Here is a 19,948-nt window from a genome sequence, read left to right as displayed (position 1 = left end):
CTAGCCCAGCTGCACCACTGCTGCACATCTCATATGGGATCTCTTGGGAGAGACCTGTAGGCCTTCCAGGCCACCCGTGTAGAGCGTTCAGGGCAACTCTGTGATATGGGTCGTTGTACCGGGTCAGCTCTGCCTTGAAGGCAAGAGGGACTGCTTTGTGTGTGGTGGTGATAGAAGGTGGACTGGACAGGAGGAGTGGATGGGAAAAGGTAGTTCTTTACTTTGGTGTCTAATCCAGTGAGTGATGGAACCTCATGTTGCATCGGCTTTGTTTTGTGTGTCTTTACCTTTAGTTAGATGGGGAGGCTGTCAGGTTGGATGTTGTTGGAAAAGGCAGATGATCTTAGTGATTAGGGACTAGAAGGGCTTTGGATATAGGTGGGCTGGGGACATGTCCTGGTTCTGCCACTGTAGCTGGGTATCTGAGTCAGTCGCTCCTTTCAGAAAATTAGTTGGGATGTGACTAGAACCTTCCCAGGGTGGCAAGGATTCGGTCAGGCTGGTTGTGCCTGGCATAATGCCTGAGCCCAGGGAGCTTGCAACAAAAGTCACCTGGGGTGTAGGGCTGAGTCTGACAGGCAAGTCCAGATGAGTGGAGGAGGAAGGCCCCTCACAGGGGGAGCCATGCCTTGTAGAGTAACAGTTATTACAGAAGGTGCTGCCACTGGCCCATGCAGTGAAGAGCGGGTGCGTTGGGTTTCCCGTGTTTATGTTCCTTGGTCAGTGGTGGCACACAGTTTATGAGACATGTGCTGGAAGTGGGGTTTGGTCTTTGTCTGTGGAGCAAGACAGAGTAGCTCTGTGTGAGCACAAGAGGCAACCTGACAGAATGTTCCAGAGCACAGCATGAGGCAGACATGGGTTTGAGTCCTGGCTTTGCCGTGTGACTGGCTGTGTGGCTTACAGCCAGTCACTCCCCCGTCCTCTTCCTCTTCTGTACAGTGGCTCAGCAGCCACTGATCCCTGAGGCTGCTGCATGGAGTAGGGTACTGCACGAAATGCTCACGTAGTTAGATGCTGCTCAGAAAGCAGCCATTGATATATCCAAGTGGAGTTTGAATCTAAGGGCCAGCCTCTGAGCCCCTTAATCTAACATGCTTGGTTATTGGACAGTAGACTTACTAAGCTGGCTCTCTTCTCAATTACTTCCTTTCTGCAGAATACAAATTCAGTGCCAGGTGGACCAAAGTCATGGGCACAGCTGAATGGAAAGCCAGTCGGACACGAAGGTGGTAAGTGTGTGCATGTGACCATGAATTGGGTGGGTGGGAAGGATGAGGACCTTTCCCTGACTATTCTGGTTGGGTCTAGGCACCTGGAAGGTTTGTGGAATCTCTTCCACGAAGAGTTAATGTTCCAGGGAGCCCTTGCCTTTGTTTGCCCCAGTGGCAGAGGTGCCGATTCTGTGAAAGAAGTCGGTTTTCTGATTTCTTTGAATATTATTGCTAAAGACATACCTGTTGGGGTCCAGAGGAGACCTGTGTGCTGGCCCCACCGTTCTCTAATTGGGCTGTGCTGCTGGTGGAATTAATACCTATTCTGTAGTTTTGCCAACACCACCTACTTCCTCTCTCCCGGGACCTCAAGCAGGAGGTGTTGCGTGGTGTGGCTTTAGCTTCAGACTTGGGTTGATAAAAGAGCCAGCCATGGGGATTGAACTGCTTGCTTTTGGACATTAGCACCAGAGCACTCAGAGAGTTGTGTGGTATTGTTACCATTAGTGTTGTGCCGACACACAGGAAGCTCTCAGAAAACAGTGTCTGTTGTGCTGCTTCTGTGAGTAGTGCAGTAGAAGAAAGGTGAAGGAAGATGGACTGAAGGAGAAAGTGTTGAGAGTTTTAAAAAATAAATGCCGAGCAACTATTTAGAATGGGAATTACAAATTCAGATGCTTCCAAGGCAGGCCCAGAACAGAGAGGTGAAGCGGTTTGCATGAGTCCCATGCAGAAGGGCAACCAGGCTGTCCTGGGAGAATGTCGGCCCAGGGTCAGTAGGTGTTTTAGAGAGAACCAAAGATACAGATTTTTCTACATGAACTCTTTTAATTTTTCAGCGTTAGCTCAGGTATTTCTAGCACACTGTGCAAACCAAACTAGGCAACACTTCTGTGCTGGAAGGGAGAGACAGTAGGGTGAGTGGTTGCTGCACATGATGAACTGGTGAAGCCCCCCTCTGCCCTCCTTCTGTAGAGCGGCACTGGCTGCCTTTTTGCACATTTTGCCCCATCCTGGCATTGCCCTCCACCTCCTGCCTTGTCCCTGACAGCCAAGGCGCTGCCAGACTTGAACTTTTGTCACTTGCTTTAGAAAACCAGCTCTGCATCCTGCCTTCCCTGTACCCCCACCCCCAGACTGCCACACCTGGGAGACATGGTTCTTCTGGATTGAAATCACTGAGATTGAAGGCTCTTTCCTCAGTCCGCAACAGGAAATGACAAATCAGTCAGTGTGCCAAGTAGTTTCAATGCTCCAGCTTCTCCCAAGGTGCTGAGGTCATAGTGTGAATGCTCCTGATTTCACACCAGGCGGAGGAAGCTTGGCCCCATGCTGCGATAGAGTTTTACCGATTTTCCATGTGGAGAGAGGGGCAGCCACACACCTTTCAGTGACCTCAGGGTTTTGAAAGATGCTTTATAAAGAGCGCTCACTAGACTGTTAACTGTTTTCTATATCCTATATACCTGTAAGGTGAGAATTTTAAAAAGTAAATAGAATGTTAATTTTTATTTTAAAAACTATAGAGATTGAAAAAAAAAAAACAGTATGAATAGGGACAATTCATATGTAAGGTAGTTTGGCACTGCCTGTCAAAATATTCATACATATACCCTTTGACCTAGCAGTTCCACTATGAGGAAATCACCCTGTAAATTATGCTTGCCCTGAGTGCAAGGTCATTTACTACAACATCGTAATAACAAAAGGTTGGAAGCAGTCACTCGAAATGTCTATCCGTATGGTACTTCAAGGGAATGTGGTTCAGCTATAAGGAAAAATAGTAGTTTTCTGCTGATAAGGCAGGATCTCCAGGATTTATTCTTAAGTGAAAGAGGGTACAGAATGGCATGTACAAAGCTCACCATTTGTGCAAAAATGGGGTAGGAAAAAAATACTTCTAAAAAATGTTTTCCATGAATTTTTTATTTTTAATCTCTGGAAGGAAATGCAGAGAAAGAAAGGAAGCAGAAAACTACCAATTTTTTGAGGAGTTAGAAGTGGGCAGATGGGCTTAAGAGTGAGAGGAAAGGGCCGGCCCGGTGGCGCACTGGATAGTGCGCTGCTTGGGAAGCGCGGCGGCGCTCCCGCCCGAGGGTTCGGATCCCACATACAGACCGGTTCCCGCTCACTGGCTGAGCGAGGCGCGGGAGCTACACCGAGGGTTGCAATCCCGTTGCCGGTCCCCGGTCCGGTATGGGGGCAACACTGAGGGTTGCGATCCGTTGCCGGACACGGAAAAAGACAAAAGACAAAAAAAAAAAGAGTGAGAGGAAAGCTTCATTTTATACCTGTTTATGGCTTTTCACTTTTTCATTTTTTTTTTAATTTAGGAATTGATAGCTTAAAATTTACAGGTCTCTTAATTTTATAAATATGTATGTTCAAGATATTTTATTAGGAGCATTTTAACTGCTAAGCCAGCACATGTTACTGAGAATCCTGTTAAAATCTGGTAGTTGCTCAATGGGACAAACAGCTGCGATGCTGAACTCTAATCATAAACATATTCTCAAATTATCATATACATACTTCTCGAACTATCTCAGCATTCACAGCATCAATTCTTGCTTCAAGCTCAGGGATGGGAGTTCTTCTATTATAGCATAAATTTGCCTACGAATATCTTCACAAATTGGATTTGAATAAATTCCAGACTTTGGAGTGGGGGTGGGGGGATGGACAGTGGCCGGTTCGGGGATCCAGGCGTTTCACTTTTGAACCATGTAACTGTATTATGTTTCAGAAACAAAGCTTGATTTAGAAAGTGATTCAAAAACACAGTAAAATACTCTGTTGACATGTGACTCAGGCAGAACCCAGAAGCCAGAAAACACACATGCTGGGCCCAGGCAGGGCTGAGATAGGAATCAGGCTTCTGGTTCTCCCTCTTGTGCTGGGGCCACATGTGAGTTGATAGATTCTTCCCCTATGGAAGATGGTCTTGTGGTCTCTTTCACCTGAGTTCTGTCACCTGACACAGACCCAGGAGACCTGGTTATGTGGTTCAGGCAGAGGCCAGAGCACATGGCTTACGGGCTCCGATGCCAGCTACACCCCAGTAGCTCCACCTGTGACCTTAGAAGTAGCCCCCTGACTGTACTGACTCAGTTTCTCAGAGCAGAGAACAGATAGTGGGTGAAAAAGCATTGAAACCCTAGGAATTCTAGTGTTTTAGTTTGAGATTTTGAGTTCTACCTTCATCTGTGGAGGGTAAGTTTAATTCATACTTACAATAATACCTTCATGACCGTAGAGGTAAAAAAAAAAAAGGGGGGACATTTGGAACAGTAGTCTTGGACATATGCTGGGTTTCTTTCTAGTTTTAAATAATCTGCCATATTTTTAAAACATGATTTCGTATTTCATTCTTGCTAGTGACCTTTTAACATAATGAAGCAACTCTGTGAGTCAAAGTTCCCTTCGCAGAGCAGTAGAGCTCCTTTGTGCCGCTTGGAGATTTTCTCTCAGGTTAGCCATTGAATGAAGTGTCCAGTTGTCACCCTGACAGGTGTATTTGACCCTGGAACTTTTTACTAAGTGAGATGGGGAATGAATTGCTGCTTTGTGCATCTGCGGTAATCCCAGCGGCATCTTTCTGGCAAAGTCTCTGCCATAGTTAACAGGTCCATGAATTGGTGGTACTAAGAATAATACCTAGGAGAAATTTGGCTTTAACTGTGTAGGGAACAAGGCACACCACAGTGGGACATTGTGGTGTGTGATATTACTATTGTTTTTAGACTGACATGGTGCTGTGCATGTGCTACATATTTCAGGTAAAAGGATCAACTCCCACTCTGAACCTTAAAATGTAGCATTTATTATCTGTTCATCCAAAATGTGGCTAAAGAACTGTTGTGCTAAGTGACATATATTATAGGAACAAGATTAAGAAAAAGTTTCTCTTAAAGAAGTTTGTAATGTTGAGAGTGAATGAAAGAACAAGAAAGAAGCTGTTCCCAGGATTATAAGAGTAGAATGTTGGGCTTGGTAGGGCTTGAAGAAGTTCATAGAAAATGGTAAACTGAAATGGGCAGAGGAAGGACAGATGAACGGGGAGGTGCTGGTGCATGTAAATGGGGGCGGGGGCACCTTCTGTTGGCAGTGCCTTCACATGAGAGCAGTTGTCTTTCCCAGGCTGACTTTGCTGAAGACCATGCTGGTCTGCCACCCAGGGCTTCCAGAAGACCCTTTCTGACTTGTTCTGGGATTGGGGAAGGATGTGGGCTGGGGCTGCTGCAGTGTCCTACCCCATGGCCTTGGTGCCCCTGCGGGTCAGCTGGTAGGGGCATGGTGCTATCTGCGCAGCCTCTCCTTCCACCCTGGGGCCGTCAGCTGCACAGAGGCCTGCTTAGCACGGCTCCCTCCGAAAGAGCCGCTTCAGGGCAGTATGGCTTCAGTGCATGGAGCTGGGAAGTGGACAGCTGTGGATCTGAGCTTACTTGCTCCATGTGTCTTTCTGGTTATCTCACCAGGTTTAAGGGGCTCAAGCCGACTGTTATCCTTCTCTCCCGAGGAATTTCCGACGCTGAAAGCAGCTGGAGGGCAGGACAAGGCTGGCAAAGAAAAGGGCGTCTTAGATCTGTCGTATGGGCCAGGACCAAGCCTCCGCCCTCAGAGTAAGTGACCACTGTCTCTGCCTCAGCTCTCACCAGCGTGGCAGAGTCTCCCCATCTTATCTTTCTGCCTTCTCAGAAGAGGCTACCACTGCGGGGGTGTCAGGCTCCCGAGCGAGGAAGTATGGCTGTTGGCCCCTCACTTGGTCTGTGTGTCCGATGGACTTATCCCCTAGGCTGTTCTAGAGCTCACTTCTGCCCTTCCTGTTCTTTGGGTTGGGCCAGGCCTGTCCCCTTCCCATCTGTCATCCAGTTGTTGGTTTTACTGTGCTGGGAGGTTGTGGCAAGGACAGACAAAGAGCCAATTAACTTGAGTCCCTGATTTAGGAGCTTGTTTTCCAAACCAGTGGTTCCCAAACCTAGCTGAATCCTGTTAGAATCATTTGGGGAGTTTGTGAAAAAGTCTGAGTTTCAGCACTGCCCTCCCCTTCACCCTGGCCAAATTAGAATCTCTATTTTTAACATGTTCCTCTGGGGGTTGTTGTACAGCCAGCCCCATACCATGCTTTACTGCCCCTCGTCTCATGTCTGCTGAGGAGATGGCAGGATTGTGTGCTGCTGCTTGCTGGAATACTTTTTTCTTAGAGGCCTTGTGTGGTTTGAGGTGAAGATAGTATGTAAGAATGAGATTTTCTGTCTGTTCTAACCAGGGACTCTGAAGTGGCTCATGTTTTTCAAGGTCTAGATTAGGTCTTGAAATGAGAGGGGCTTTCATTTGCTAGTCTTGATTAATCCCCAAGGCCTTTTCTGTTCATTGTACAGATCTTAAGTGAGAACTGATATTCTGTGAATTAAATTATCACTATGAGACTCTACTTAAAACATAACTGCCTCTCCAGTGGCCCACACGGGGTTATTTAGAATCAAATTCTTTAGGACAAGAATTGTATTTTTCTGGATTAATTAAAATGAGCTGCTTTGGGGCCAGCCCGGGGCTCACTTGGGAGAGTATGGTGCTGATAACACCAAGGCCACGGGTTCGGATCCCTATATAGGGATGTCCGGTTAGCTCACTTGGGAGAGCGTGGTGCTGACAACACCAAGTCAAGGGTTAAGATCCCCTTACCGGTCATCTTTTTAAAAAAAGCTGCTTTGTGGGACTATAAAAATTTAGAACTAGAAGAAGCTTTTAGGATCAGTTCCATCTCATTGAAGTCAGAGAAACAGATGGCTGGAGGGGTGACCTCCGTTTGCCCAAAATCACATGGCAGTGGTTGAAGAGCTGGGGGCAGACTCTGGGTCTGTGGCTCTTCTTGATTGTCTTTCTCTAAGGAATCACGTGACTCAGGGAGCTTTTATGCTTCAACTCCTAACCAAAAGCTGACTGAAAAGAGAGGTCTTCTGGCTCATTGTATTTCTTTGTGGCTTGTAGTAATTTCTACCAGATCTTAACAACATTTGGCAATGGAGAGCACTGTCTTAAAAAGATTGGGCTGGAAGTTTCTGCCTGTGACATGCATGAGTGCCCCCGCCCTCGCTGGAATGAGAGCAGCTGTGCTTTATCTGTCTTATGAACTGGGGGATCTCTTTGTAAAAAGGTGCCATTGCTAAACAAAGTTTGAAAACACTGTCAGGAAGTCACTCTCATTTTAACAGGAAGTTCAGTATTGAGCGTCGTGCTGACCCTAGTGGGGCTGGGTCACCATTTGTTGAAAGAATGACCCAAAGCTGTTTTCATCAGGACTGTCTTAATTTCTCTGGGTTATAAGATCTGTGGGTGTATGTGATTTCTGTCAACAGACAAAGCTGTGTCTTTTGTACAATTGCCTTCTCTCTGATCTCTGAGTAGATATTATTTTGTATTTCTCTTGCAATCACACTTCCCTCAGCAAGTTCCTACTCACTGGCCAGGTGTCTGCCCCCAACCTTCCCTGACAGCCTTGACAGTTCTTCACTTTGGGGCTTTTTTTTTGTTTGCTTTGGTGAATGAGGGGGTCCCTTGACCTTCAGAACCTCATACAATCCCACCTTCTCCCTCCTCTTTCCTCTCCCCTTTTGCCCCCTTTCGATTTCCAGATGTGACAAGCTGGAGGGAGGGCGGTGGGCGAAACATAATTTCTGCCACGTCTCTGAGCACCTCCCCAACTGAGCTGGGCAGCAGGAACTCAAGTACGGGAGATGGAGCCCCCTCCTCGGCATGTACCAGCGATTCTAAGGACCCCTCTCTCCGCCCGGCTCAGCCTGTCCGCAAAGGGGCTTCACAGTTCATGGGAAATGTATACCACCCACCTACATATCATGACATGCTTCCTGCCTTTGTAAGTCTTCAGAGTGTACATTTTTCTCCCCCATGAAGTTGGATTGTTCATGTCCAGCAAAACCTAATGTCCACCTTGGGTTCTCCCTCCCAGTTTCACTCTTTGTCCTGATATTCTGCTTCGGAAGTTTCCATTAGTGTTACATTCTCTCTCCCCTGCTTTTCAAATCTTAAGGGCTGCCAGCTTCTCTTCCTGGTGATGTGGATATTATTTTAGCCTTTGTTATTAGAAAAAGGAGAGGCAGGTATTCCCTGATACAAGTCCCCAGGTTAACTTACTGACAGCAGGAAAGAAATGGGGGAGATGATGGTAGCATTAATTAGGAAACCCCAAGACATTCCTGTTTCTTTCTCCCATTTTCCACTTTCCAAAACAAATTATACTTTACTGGAACTTGGAATTTGGGCCATTACCAGAATATTCTGTTCATTGATGTTATGTTTCAGATGTGTTCACCACAGTCATCAGAGAACCAGGGTACAGTGGAACGAGGATCTTTTCCCCTTCCTCAGCTCCGCCTTGAACCCCGCGTTCCTTTTAGACAGTTCCAGATGAATGACCAAGATGGGTAAGGCTATTGCTTTATAGTCACCTGTAGCGGTTACTCCTGGTGGTGATGCTGGTCAGGTGTTGGGCTGATGTATGCGAGTGCTTTGTTGTCTGAGACCACAGAGAACCTAAAACCCGGCTCATCACCCCAGGGTGTGTGGGGTGGCTGGGATTTGGAGCTGGATGAGAGGTTGAGTAATGATTTCTTGTTCTGGCAGAGTTGAAGTTTTGTCATGTGCTTGCTGCTACCCTAGGCATTAGCAGCGAACACATGAAACTGCAGGATGAGACAGAGCTTCTCTCTGGGATGTATTTGTTGTTCATTGTCTATTTCCTTTAAAAGGAAATGATGTAAATCTTAAATCAAACATGAACCTTTGCAATTTAGAACTTATTTTTGGAAAAGTATTTGATTTTGCTTCCATCTGTATACTTGACATGAGTCCAACATCTTTATTTTCTTTCACTGATCAGAAAAGAAAACAGGCTGGGAATGACTCGCCCGATCCGTCCACTGCGGCAGCTGGTAGAACGGGCTCCACGGCCCACCATCATCAATGCGGAAAACCTGAAGGGCCTTGATGATCTGGACACTGATGCTGATGATGGCTGGGCAGGTAGGTTGTTGGGTTTCCCCGTGGGCTTATAATCGATGGCTTAGGAGGGTAGGACTGATGTCCATCTCAGCTGACCAGTGATGGGGACCCTTGAACACCTTGTGTATTTTTTCTTGGCAAGACAGGAAGGAAGACACGCAGGTGGGGAGCAGCTCTGATGCACTGCATGTGGATCCTCGTTTGCAATCACACAAGTGGTTACTTCCTGAGAAAACCATGTCTTCTTTTGTCTTTGGTCTTGATCTTAGAGCTATGGGAGATTTGCTGTTAACTTTTTTTTTGTTTTGTTTTGTTTTTGGTGGCTGGCCAGTAGGGGGAACCAAACCCTTGACCTTGGTGTTACCAGTGCCAGGCTCTCCCAAGTAAGCTAACCAGCCAGCTCTGCTGTTAACTTTTAAAAAAAAAAAACTTTTGGGTCGGCCCGGTGGCGCACTGCTACAGTGCGCCACTTGGGAGTGGGGCAGCACTCCCGCCGAGGGTTCGGATCCCACATACAGACTGGTTCCCGCTCACTGGCTGAGCGAGGGGCGGGCGCAGCACCGAGGGTTGCGATCCCGTTCCCGATCCCGGTCCGGTACGGGCGCGACACTGAGGGTTTCGGTCCGTTGCCGGACACGAAAAAAGACAAAAAGGAAAAAAAAAAAACTTTTGATAATGAAAAATTTAAACAAAATAAAACAATGAGCTTCCAACTACCCATCACCCAGCTTCACTAAGTAGCAGCATTTCTGCTGTTCTTATTTCTTTATTTCCACCCGCTCCTTATCCCTCATCCTATTTTCTTTTATAATTCTTTTTGTTTGTTTTCAGGTAAATTTTAATTACATCTTTTTTTTTTTTTTTTTTTGTCTTTTTCCGTGTCCGGCAACGGATCGCAACCCTCAGTGTCGCCCCCGTACCGGACCAGGACCGGCAACGGGATCGCAACCCTCGGTGTTGCCCCCACGCCTCGCTCAGCCAGTGAGCGGGAACCGGTCTGTATGTGGGATCCGAACCCTCGGCGGGAGCACCGCCACGCTTCCCAAGTGGCGCACTAGCGCAGTGCGCCACCGGGCCGGCCCCTAATTACATCTTAATTGTACTGTTTTGACAAATGGATACCCTTGTATAGCATACACCCATATCATGATAGAGCATCTCCTTTACCACCCCAGAAAGTTCCTTCTGTCCCTTCCCAGTCAATCTCCCTCCCCCCCTGGCTGACTGCCCGATTCTACCACTCTTCCAATTAATTTTACCATAGGTTAGTTTTGCCTATTATAGAACATTAAATGAATGGGGTCCTATAATTTTTACTCTTACATGATGTTTTTGATATTCATTAATGTTGTTAAATATATCAGTAATTGCTTTTAACTGCTGAAATCTGTTCCATTATATCAGTATACTGTAATTTGTTTTTTATCCATTCAAAAGTCCTATTATGAGTAATATTTTTATTTCTCTTGGGTAAAGGGTAGGTGCAGAATTCAGTTTATAAGAACCAACCAGACCGTTTTCTGTTGTGGTCCTGCCACTTTACAGTCCCAGCAGTAGTGTGGAATATTTGGTGGTTCTGCATCCTCACAGCATTTTCTTGTTCGTCTTTTTAATTTTAGCTGTTCTAGTGGGTGTGATACCTCATTGTGCTTTTAATTTGCATTTATTTTGCTGATGACTAATGATGATAAACACTTTCATGGGCTATTTGACTGCTGATGTATCTTCCTTTGTTCAGTGTCTGCAGTTTTTGTTTTAATCGAGCAGTAGGGTACAAGTCTTTTATGACTGATAATTTCGCAAATGTTTTTTTCCCATTGCATTCCTTGTCTATTCATTTTTTAGCACTGTGTTTTGATGAGAAGATTTTAATTTTGATGAAGTTTAATTTATAAGTTTGGTTTTTATGATTATTACTTTTATGCCCCACGTAAAAAAATCTTTGTCTCCCCTTGGTGGCAAAGATATTCCCTTATGTTTTATAGTTTTAACTATTATTTTTGGGTCTTTGATCTATGTTGTTTTAATTTTTGTATATGGTATAAGACAGGAATCAATATTCATTTTTTTTCTTATTGATACCCAGTTTTTCCACACCATTTGTTGATAAGACTGTCCTTTCCCTATTGAGTTACTTTGGCACCTTTGCTAAAAATCAGTTGACTATATAAGTGTTGGTCTATTTCTCGACACTGTTCCGTTGATGTATTTGTTCATTTGTATGGCAATACCACACTGTAGCTTTATAGTAAATCTTAAATTCAAGTTATGTAAGTTTTCCAACTTTGTTCTTTTTCAAGATTGTTTGTCTAATCTGAGTTCTTTGCATTTCCATATAAATGGAAAAATCAACCGGTCAGTATTTGCAAAGAGCCTGCAGACATTTTGGTTAGGATTGTGTTGAATCTGTATCAGGATAAGTGACATCTTAATTTTGAATCTTCAGGTCCAGGAACCTGGTGAATGTCTTCACTAGGTCTTTTCTTTCTCTCAGCAGTGTTTTATAGTTTTCAGTGTAAAGGTCCTGAATGTCTTTTGTTAAATATATTCCCAAGTATTTTATGTTTTTGATACTATTATAATGGCATTGATTTTTTAAATATATAATTTCAGTTTTCAGGTGTTTGTTGTCATTATGTAGAAATACAATTGATTTTTGTGTATTGGACACTTTGCTGAACACACTTGTTAGTTTTATTAGTTTTTGTTGATTTAGAGTTTTCTATGTAAAACATCATGTTGCCTATAAATTAAGAACAGTTTTACATCTTTTTCAGCTTATGTGCCTTTTATTTCTTGTGTTATTGCACTGTGGTATTTCCAGTACAATATTGAATTCTTAGTTCCTGGTCATAGGAAGAAAATGTTTAGTGTTTCACCATTAAATATGATGTTAGCTGAAGGTTTTTCGTTGATCCTCTTTACAGGTTGCAGAGGTTCCCTTCTATTTCTAGTTTGCTGTGTGTTTTAGTTTTTTGTTTTTTAAATCATGAATGGGAATTTTGTTAAATGCTTTTCCTGCATCTGTGATTATATGATTTTTCTCCTTTATTTTGATAATATGGTAGATTGCATTGATTTTTTTTTTTTTTTAAATGCTTAACCAACTTTGCGTCTATTGAGGGAAGTTGGTCTATAATTTTCTTTTAATATTTTGTTGGGTTTTAGTGTCAGGTTTTGCTGGGCTCATAAAATGAGTTGGAAAGTATTCCTTTCTTCTCTACTTTCCTAAATAGTTTTTATAAAATTGGTATTATTTCTTTCTTAAACATTTGATAAAATTCACCAGTGAAACAATTTGGCCCTGTAGTTTTCTTTGTGGAAATATTTTCAATAATTTAATTTTTCTTTTCTTTTTTTTAAATGACCGGTAAGAGGATCTTAACCCTTGACTTGGTGTTGTCAGCACCATGCTCAGCCAGTGAGCTAACCAGCCATCCCTGTATGGGATCCAAACCCATGGCCTTGGTGTTATCAGCACCGCACTCTCCCAAGTGAGCCATGGGCCGGCCTTCAATAATTTAATTTTTTTGATTAGTTATGGGGCTGCTCAGATTTTCTCTCTCATTTTGTGTCTTTTTTTGTGGTAAGTTGTGTTTTTCAAGGAACTAGTTCATTTCTTTTGAGTTGTTGAGTTTATTGGCATAACCTTCTTGTTATATGTCTATATCTTTTTGATGTCTGTAGGTTCTGTGGTGATGTACCCTCTTTCATTTCTGGTAATTTATGTCTTCTCTCTTGTTCAGTTCTATCAAGGAATTATTAAGTTTATTAATATTTACATCGAAGCAGTTTTTGGCTTTCTTACTTTTCTCTATTGTATCATTTTCTGTATCTAATGAAGATGATCTTTATGACAGGATATGCTCTCTCTTGGAGAGTATTCCAAGTGCACTTGAAAAGAATGTGTATTCTACAGGGTTGGATATCATGTTCTGTAAATATCAATTCAGTCAAGGTGGTTTATAGTGTCATTCAGGACTTATTGTATATTTACTGATATTTTTGTCTGGTTCTATCAAATACTGATAGTAAGATGTTAAACTCTCCACTCTAATTTTGGATTTATCTCTTTCTCCCTTTAGTTCTTTTAGTTTCATTTATTTGGAAGCTGTTGATAGGCATACACACATTTATAGCTTTTATGTCTCTATGGTATTTTGACCTTTTGTATTTTCATATCTCCTTTATTTCTATTAATGTTTCTTGTCTTGCAGTCTACTTTATCCTGTGTTAATACCATTACTAGAGTTATTTGTTGTTTTCATGGTATGTCGTTTTCAATTCTTTTCCTTTCAACCAGTTTGTTTGTGTTTAAAGTGGTTAGCAGAAAGCACATAGTTGCTACTTGCTTTTTCATCAGTTGCAACTGCTTTTTAGTTGGATTGGGTTTTTGTTGTTACTTTTTCTTTTTTTTAAGATGTGATTCATGTAACAGATTTTCATGTAACATAAAATTCAGCCTTTTAAAGTCTACAATGCAGTGGTTTTTAGTATATTCACAAGGTTGTGCAACCATCACCACTATACAATTACAAAACATTTGCATCACCCCAAAAAGAAACCTCTTACTTGCTAGCAGACACTCCCAATTTCATCATACTTTCCCCCCAAAATCCTTTGGCAACCACAAATCTACTTTCTGTCTCTATGGATTTGTATATTCTGGGCACTTCATGTAAATGTAATCATACAATATGTGGCCTTTCGTTTTTGGCATCTTTCACTTAGCACAATGCTTTCAAGGTTAATCATGTGGTAGCATGGATTTGGATTCATTCTTTTTTATTGCCAAATAATATTCCATTGTATGGATCTACCACGTTTTTTTTTTACCCACTCATCAGCTGATGGACACTTTTCTGTCACCTGAGCTTCTTGGGGGTTGGGGAGTGCCCTGGACAAAACAGTAACTCACCAATCTCACCGATAACATTTCTGTATTGAGAGGGTACACTTCTGTCTGGTTTCTCCCTGCTTTGCTCACTCTCCTGTGCCTTGATATAAATTTTAAAAATATCCAGATATAAAAATTGTTATCTATGGGAAGGTTAGTCCAGCCAGGCTACTTAGCTCTTGGCAGAAGCAGAACTGTCCTTCCCTGTTCCAGCTGTGCTTGTTCTGCTGGAGGCAGCTGGGTGGCTTGACCCAGCTCCTCACTTGGGGTGGCATAATCCCTGACTGAAGGAAGCTCTCCCGTGGTACCCTGAGCACCATTGACATTCTCGTTTTTTTTTTCATTCTTCCTGGGCCCTCCTGCTGTCGTAGGCCTCCATGAAGAAGTGGACTATTCTGAGAAATTGAAGTTCAGTGATGACGAAGAGGAGGAAGAAGTGGTGAAGGATGGCAGGCCGAAGTGGTAAGGCTCCCCCCCCAACACCCCGCTCCTAGCTCTGCTACAGCCTCACCTGCTGCAGCAGTGCATAAACACATTCATGTTCATTGGTGCTGCTGTGTGCTAGTCTCTGCCAAGGGCACCTCCTCATTGCTACAGCAACCTCTGGGGGTAAATGTTTCCATTTTGCAGATATGGGGTGACAGCTGACCGTCTGACCCCTATGCTTAGGACCTCTTAACCACAGGGCCACTATCTCCCTGTGCATGTTATGTAGACTACTTCTTCCGCAGATTGTTTGTGGGTGTCATGCCCAGAAAGTCTTCTTTGGCCAAGCAAGTTTGGGAAGCTACCCTGGGTTCAGCTTCTCTACTCCAACGTCTCTCAGATCCTTGAATGTGTTAAAGTATGGTGGGGGTGGGGGTCGGGGTGGGGGTGGGAGAAGCAGGGCATATGCCAGATTTCTCACATTTACTTGACCACTTTAATCTTTTCTCACTTTTTTTGGATCACATTATTGGACTAGTTTTACTCAGTGAGCTTTGGAAAATACTGTATTGTACTCTTGTCCCTCTAGTTTTAACATAATTTCAGTAGCATTGGCTCGTACTTTTTAAATAACACCTGTGGTTGCTGTCATTTGCATTTTTTGAGTACTAACAAGTGCGAATGCTTTCCTTTGTTTCCTTTGTGGAATTGCCTTTTTCCTTTGCACATTTATCACTCTGCTTGCCTTCAAAATGTGATTAATGTTTTATATTGTTTAGATAGTAATGCTTTATGTTGCAAATATTTTTCTTCTTGTCTATTTTCTTGTCAGTAATTGAATGTTTATGTGGTTTAGTCTGCAAGTCTTTTTCTTTGTTGTTTCATCTTTCACTTCAAAGCTCCATCTTCGGGAAGGAGCTGGCTGATACTCAAAAAATGAACTAGTCGAAGCTTCTGTAATTCATTTTCATGTGGTTTGGTTTCAACCGAAGCATCGGATGCACTTGGGAATATCTATGGGTCAGTTCTTGGAGCACTAAGCTTGGGAGGAGGTATGATCAAGAATTTAAATCAAAGGCAGAGACATGAAGTCTTACTGAATTACTGGAGCAGTAGGACACTTAGTTCCTTGTCTCTCTTAGTTGATGTGTATAAGCATGATGTGAAAAATGTTGGTGCTGAATTTTTGAGTTCACACGTAAGGGGCAGGAGAGGGGGTTCTATTCTGATGAAGGAAATTGGTATATGGACAGCTGACTTTTGAACTCCTGAGGGCTAGTGATATTAGACATGCTTGGATTGACTGGGAAAACTTAACACTGACTGCGGTTTGTCCTAGGAACAACTGGGACCCTAGGAGGCAGCGGCAGCTGTCAATGAGCTCTGTGGACAGTGCGGATGTCAGGCGCACCCAGGAGGAAGGAAAGGACTGGGGTGAAGCAGTGGGTGTGTCCCGTGTCGTCCGAAAGGTGCCGGAGCCCCAGCCACCTTCCAGGAAGCTCCACAGCTGGGCATCAGGCCCTGACTACCAGGTACTGTGGCCCTGAGGGTTTTGTGTCTGGCCGATTAGCTGGGATGCACACATGCACACGCGCACGCACACACTCTTCAAGTTCTTTTGACCAGAGTCCCAAGACAAAGACTGCAAAATGTTCTCTAGTTGGCTATTCTATGCATTTGTACATTACTGAGTCCAGTGGCTGGGTTTCTGAAAAGTCCAAATTTTGTGACAGACACAAAATTATAGAAAACTTGGAAGTACAATACAGAAGATTTTTTTTCTGAACTGATTGAAGAATAAGTTGCCAGCCAGATCAGGTCCTCTCACCACAGAGCACGTTGGTGTCTATTTCATCACTGCTGTCTAATCCTTGGACCCTGGTCAGCTTTTACCAGTTGTCCCATTAATGTCCTTTATACAAAAGAATCTATTTTAGAGTAGCACGTTGCCTTTAGCTGTCATGTCTCTTGGGTAACTTTCAGTCTGAACCAGTTCCTCAGCCTTTCCTTAACTTTCTTGACTTTGACACTTTTGAAGATTATGAGCCGGTGGAACACCCTCAAATTAGGTTTGTCTGGTGCTTCCTCATGGTTACATGGAAGTCTTCTGTCCTTGGCAGGCATCTTTGAGACCTGACAGTGACTCTTCTCACTGCCTCCTGCCAGGTGACCCACTCTGGCAATATGCACTTTGATCTCTTGATTAACATGGTGCCTGCCAGGATTCTTGCTATAAAATTACTCTTTTCCCCGTTTGTAATTGATAAGAATTTTATAGCGAAAAACTTTGAGACTATGAATATCCCATTTCTTATCAAACTTCAATTTACTCATTTATTTATATGAATGGGTTATAATCTGTTAATCTCATTATCTGGTTTGGAGCTCAAATTATCTTTGATTTGGCTATTGAGAGCCTCTTCAAGCTGGTGTTATGTGTCCTTTTTGTCTGTCTCCATCCTTTTTTGAACACTTCCTTGCTTTCTGACAGAAGAACCTTTTCCAAACTTAAGCCCTTACTACCTAATGGCCCTTGAGGGTTTTGTGTCTGGCTGGATTAACTGTTCCTGCCCAGTCTGGAACAGACCTTTCTCTAAGAAGTCCCTGGTTCCTTTTAGTGAAGGATAGTATCAGTATCTGAGCCCCAGGTGTGCTGTGGGAGTATCACTCCTCCTGGGCCTTCTCAGTGGACAGAGGTAGGAAATGTGTGTATATGTACAATTGACCCTTGAGTAATATGGCTCAGCTTATTTGGTCAATCCCTTTATATGTGATCAGTCCCCTGTTTCTGCCACCACCCTCTCTCCCTTGCACCTCTCTCCTTCTCATCTCATCCCTCAGGCATCATCACCTCTGCCCCAGGATGCCCTGAATTTCCCTTTTGGGACATCTCTCCTTACGAATGTCCTCCTCACCCTGCCTGGGCTCTGACCACCCATACACTGAGCCGTCATGCCTCCATGCCAGGGCACCAGATGCTTACTTTGCTTCACCACACCTAATGACTTTCGGACTGAATTCTTCAGGAGGGGAAGAGTTTGGAAAGAGAAAGGCATTATTTTTAATACATTAGGTGATCTTGCCATTTTCAGTGTACTTTGCTATTTAAAGGTCTCTTATTTCCCATCTTTTTGTAAAATGAAAATGCCCTTTTGTCTTTACTCTTATTTTTGAGTATTTTTTATGTGCCAAGCACTGTGCTGGGTACAGGAGACAAAAAAGTGAAACAAAATAGACACAGTGCCACTCCTTCTGGAACTTATTCTGCAATTACTCTAAATTCTCATTCATGTATTGGGGGTGTTCAGTATTCAGAAGGCTTCACTTTAACCTACTTGCGACAGCACTGTAAATTAACTGAGTAAAGTCAACGATTTTGAAATCTATATAATAAACTTATGCATCCGAAGAGTCTTCTGATAAAATTTCTGAAAAGATTGTCTCAATTCATATATTTTACAGAACGTTTAGTCTATAAAATGATAGCTAATCTTAGGGCAGTGTAAAAGGACACGTCAGAAGTCTTGACAATATACAGAGACCCTTTGTGTCAGCTATTTCTTTCTTTCTTTCTTCCTTTCTTTTTTTTTTTTTTTGGTGGCTGGCCCATACAAGGATCCGAAACCTTGACCTTGTTGTTGTGACACTGGAGTGAATGTTGCACATTTCTTGTACTGAGATATAATTAACCTACAAGAAAAGTCATAGATGTTGGTTTTTTTGTTTGATGATTTTTGACAATTCTGTACACCTGTGTAACTGCCATTCAAAACAGGAAGTCTTTTTTTTTTCAAATAGTCCAATCTCACTGGAGTTTCAGCAGCTGGGGTTCAGTTAGCTTGCCCACCATTTGTGCTGTTGTGTGTTCTGCGTGCAGCTTCACTCCCTGCAGACTAGCAAGAAATCTTCCCCAGATTGAGAGTTTTTCATACTGCATCTTCAGTACCCTGGTTGTCCAGTAACTGGCAACCAGCAAGAGACTCAGAAATAGGTAAAATATCTAAAAGAGACGTTTTTTAGACATGCTTTTTTGTTTTTACATAAAGGTCACTTTGAAGGTGTATGTCTGATAGTGAATTTCATTTTCTCATGGCTCTTTATTCACAGGGGTTTATGCATTTTCCTGGAGGGAGGAGTAGAGCTTTTATGTCTAGGGCATGTGACTAAGGAATGATGAGTGTGTGGTTTCCTGCTCCTGTTCGTCAGCCATGGAGGCCCTGATCCTGTGTGCATGCGTGTTAGCAGTGGTGAGAGCCTTCATTTACTGTTTGCTATGGTAGTCACAGTGTTGAGTGCTTTGCAAACAGTATTTCCTTTCACCTTCACAATCCCAAGGACTTCCTTTATTATCCCTGTTTTACAAATGAGGAAGTAAGGTATAGAATGCTGGCACTTGTCCAAATATCATTCCAAATATAGTAAAGGACAGGGCAGGATTAAAACCCAGATCTGCCCATCTCATAACTGCTACCTCTGAAGATACTTGAGGATCTTGGGAAGGAGAACTGATCCCTGAAGGAGAGTGGCCCCCATCTCCTGGTTTGTGACCCACCATTTCATCAGAGACTTTGTTCTCTTGGCAGAAGCCTTCAGGCAGCAGTGTTTTCCGGCAACAGTCTATTGAGGACAAGGAGGATAAGCCACCCCCGAGGCAGAAGTTCATCCAGTCAGAGATGTCCGAGGCCGTGGAACGAGCCCGAAAGCGCCGGGAAGAGGAGGAGCGCCGAGCCCGGGAAGAGAGGCTGGCTGCCTGTGCAGCTAAACTCAAACAGCTGGACCAAAAGTGTAAGCAGGCCCAGAAGGCGAGCGAGGCCCAGAAGCAGGTGGAGAAGGAAGTCCCCCGGTCTCCAGGCACTGAGAAGGCCTCCCCACAGGAGAACGGCCCTGCTGCCCGCAAAGGTAAGAGGTGGGCCCTCATCCCACCAACTGGAAGCCCTGGGCTTTTGTCATCCGTTTATTTCACCTCCCTTACTTCTTAGCAGAACCGGTGGCTGAATACTTGGTCATGTTGGGGAGAATCAGTTGTTAAGAGTTTAGGTCTGGCCAGTTAGCTCTCTGGGTTTAGAGCATAGCCTTGAAATGTCAAGGTCATGGGTTTGGATCCCCAAATCAGCCAGCCAACAAAAAAACAGAGTGTTAGCCTGATTCTATTTCAACTTCTTGAACTAGCTGATGAGCACCTTATGTCTGTGGAGCCTTTTTCTTCTTCTGTAAAATGGGATGAATAGTATGTGCCTGTCAGCATGCTGCGGGACCACATGAGATGTACATAAAGCACTTTACACAGTTTCTAGCATATAGAAAACATGCATGTGCTTGCTGATCATACTGATTTTTGTCATCATCACCATTATCACTATTATCATCACTACCACTGCTCAACCAAAGA

The 19,948-nt window shown here is 43.6% G+C and overlaps 1 protein-coding gene across 5 annotated transcripts in view; it reads left to right on the top strand.

Annotated features, from left to right (window-relative positions):
• PRRC2B (proline-rich coiled-coil 2B) overlaps positions 1–19,948 on the top strand; it is an 87,197-nt gene that overhangs the window by 32,983 nt on the left and 34,266 nt on the right. For all 5 annotated transcript variants that reach the window (XM_008588044.1, XM_008588046.1, XM_008588042.1 and 2 more), the window contains exons 5-12: positions 1,160–1,232; positions 5,693–5,836; positions 7,850–8,091; positions 8,538–8,659; positions 9,115–9,257; positions 14,505–14,595; positions 15,899–16,091; positions 19,143–19,458. In XM_008588044.1, the coding sequence (XP_008586266.1) occupies positions 1,160–1,232; positions 5,693–5,836; positions 7,850–8,091; positions 8,538–8,659; positions 9,115–9,257; positions 14,505–14,595; positions 15,899–16,091; positions 19,143–19,458 (1,324 nt within the window). The remainder of the gene's footprint in view (positions 1–1,159; positions 1,233–5,692; positions 5,837–7,849; positions 8,092–8,537; positions 8,660–9,114; positions 9,258–14,504; positions 14,596–15,898; positions 16,092–19,142; positions 19,459–19,948) is intronic.

Source organism: Galeopterus variegatus, unplaced genomic scaffold (assembly GCF_000696425.1).
Source record: "Galeopterus variegatus unplaced genomic scaffold, G_variegatus-3.0.2 Scaffold4646, whole genome shotgun sequence".
In the NCBI taxonomy this organism is placed as follows: domain Eukaryota; kingdom Metazoa; phylum Chordata; class Mammalia; order Dermoptera; family Cynocephalidae; genus Galeopterus; species Galeopterus variegatus.
The sequence above is the reverse complement of the archived record's forward strand: the minus strand, read 5'-3'. Positions and strand labels throughout refer to the sequence as shown.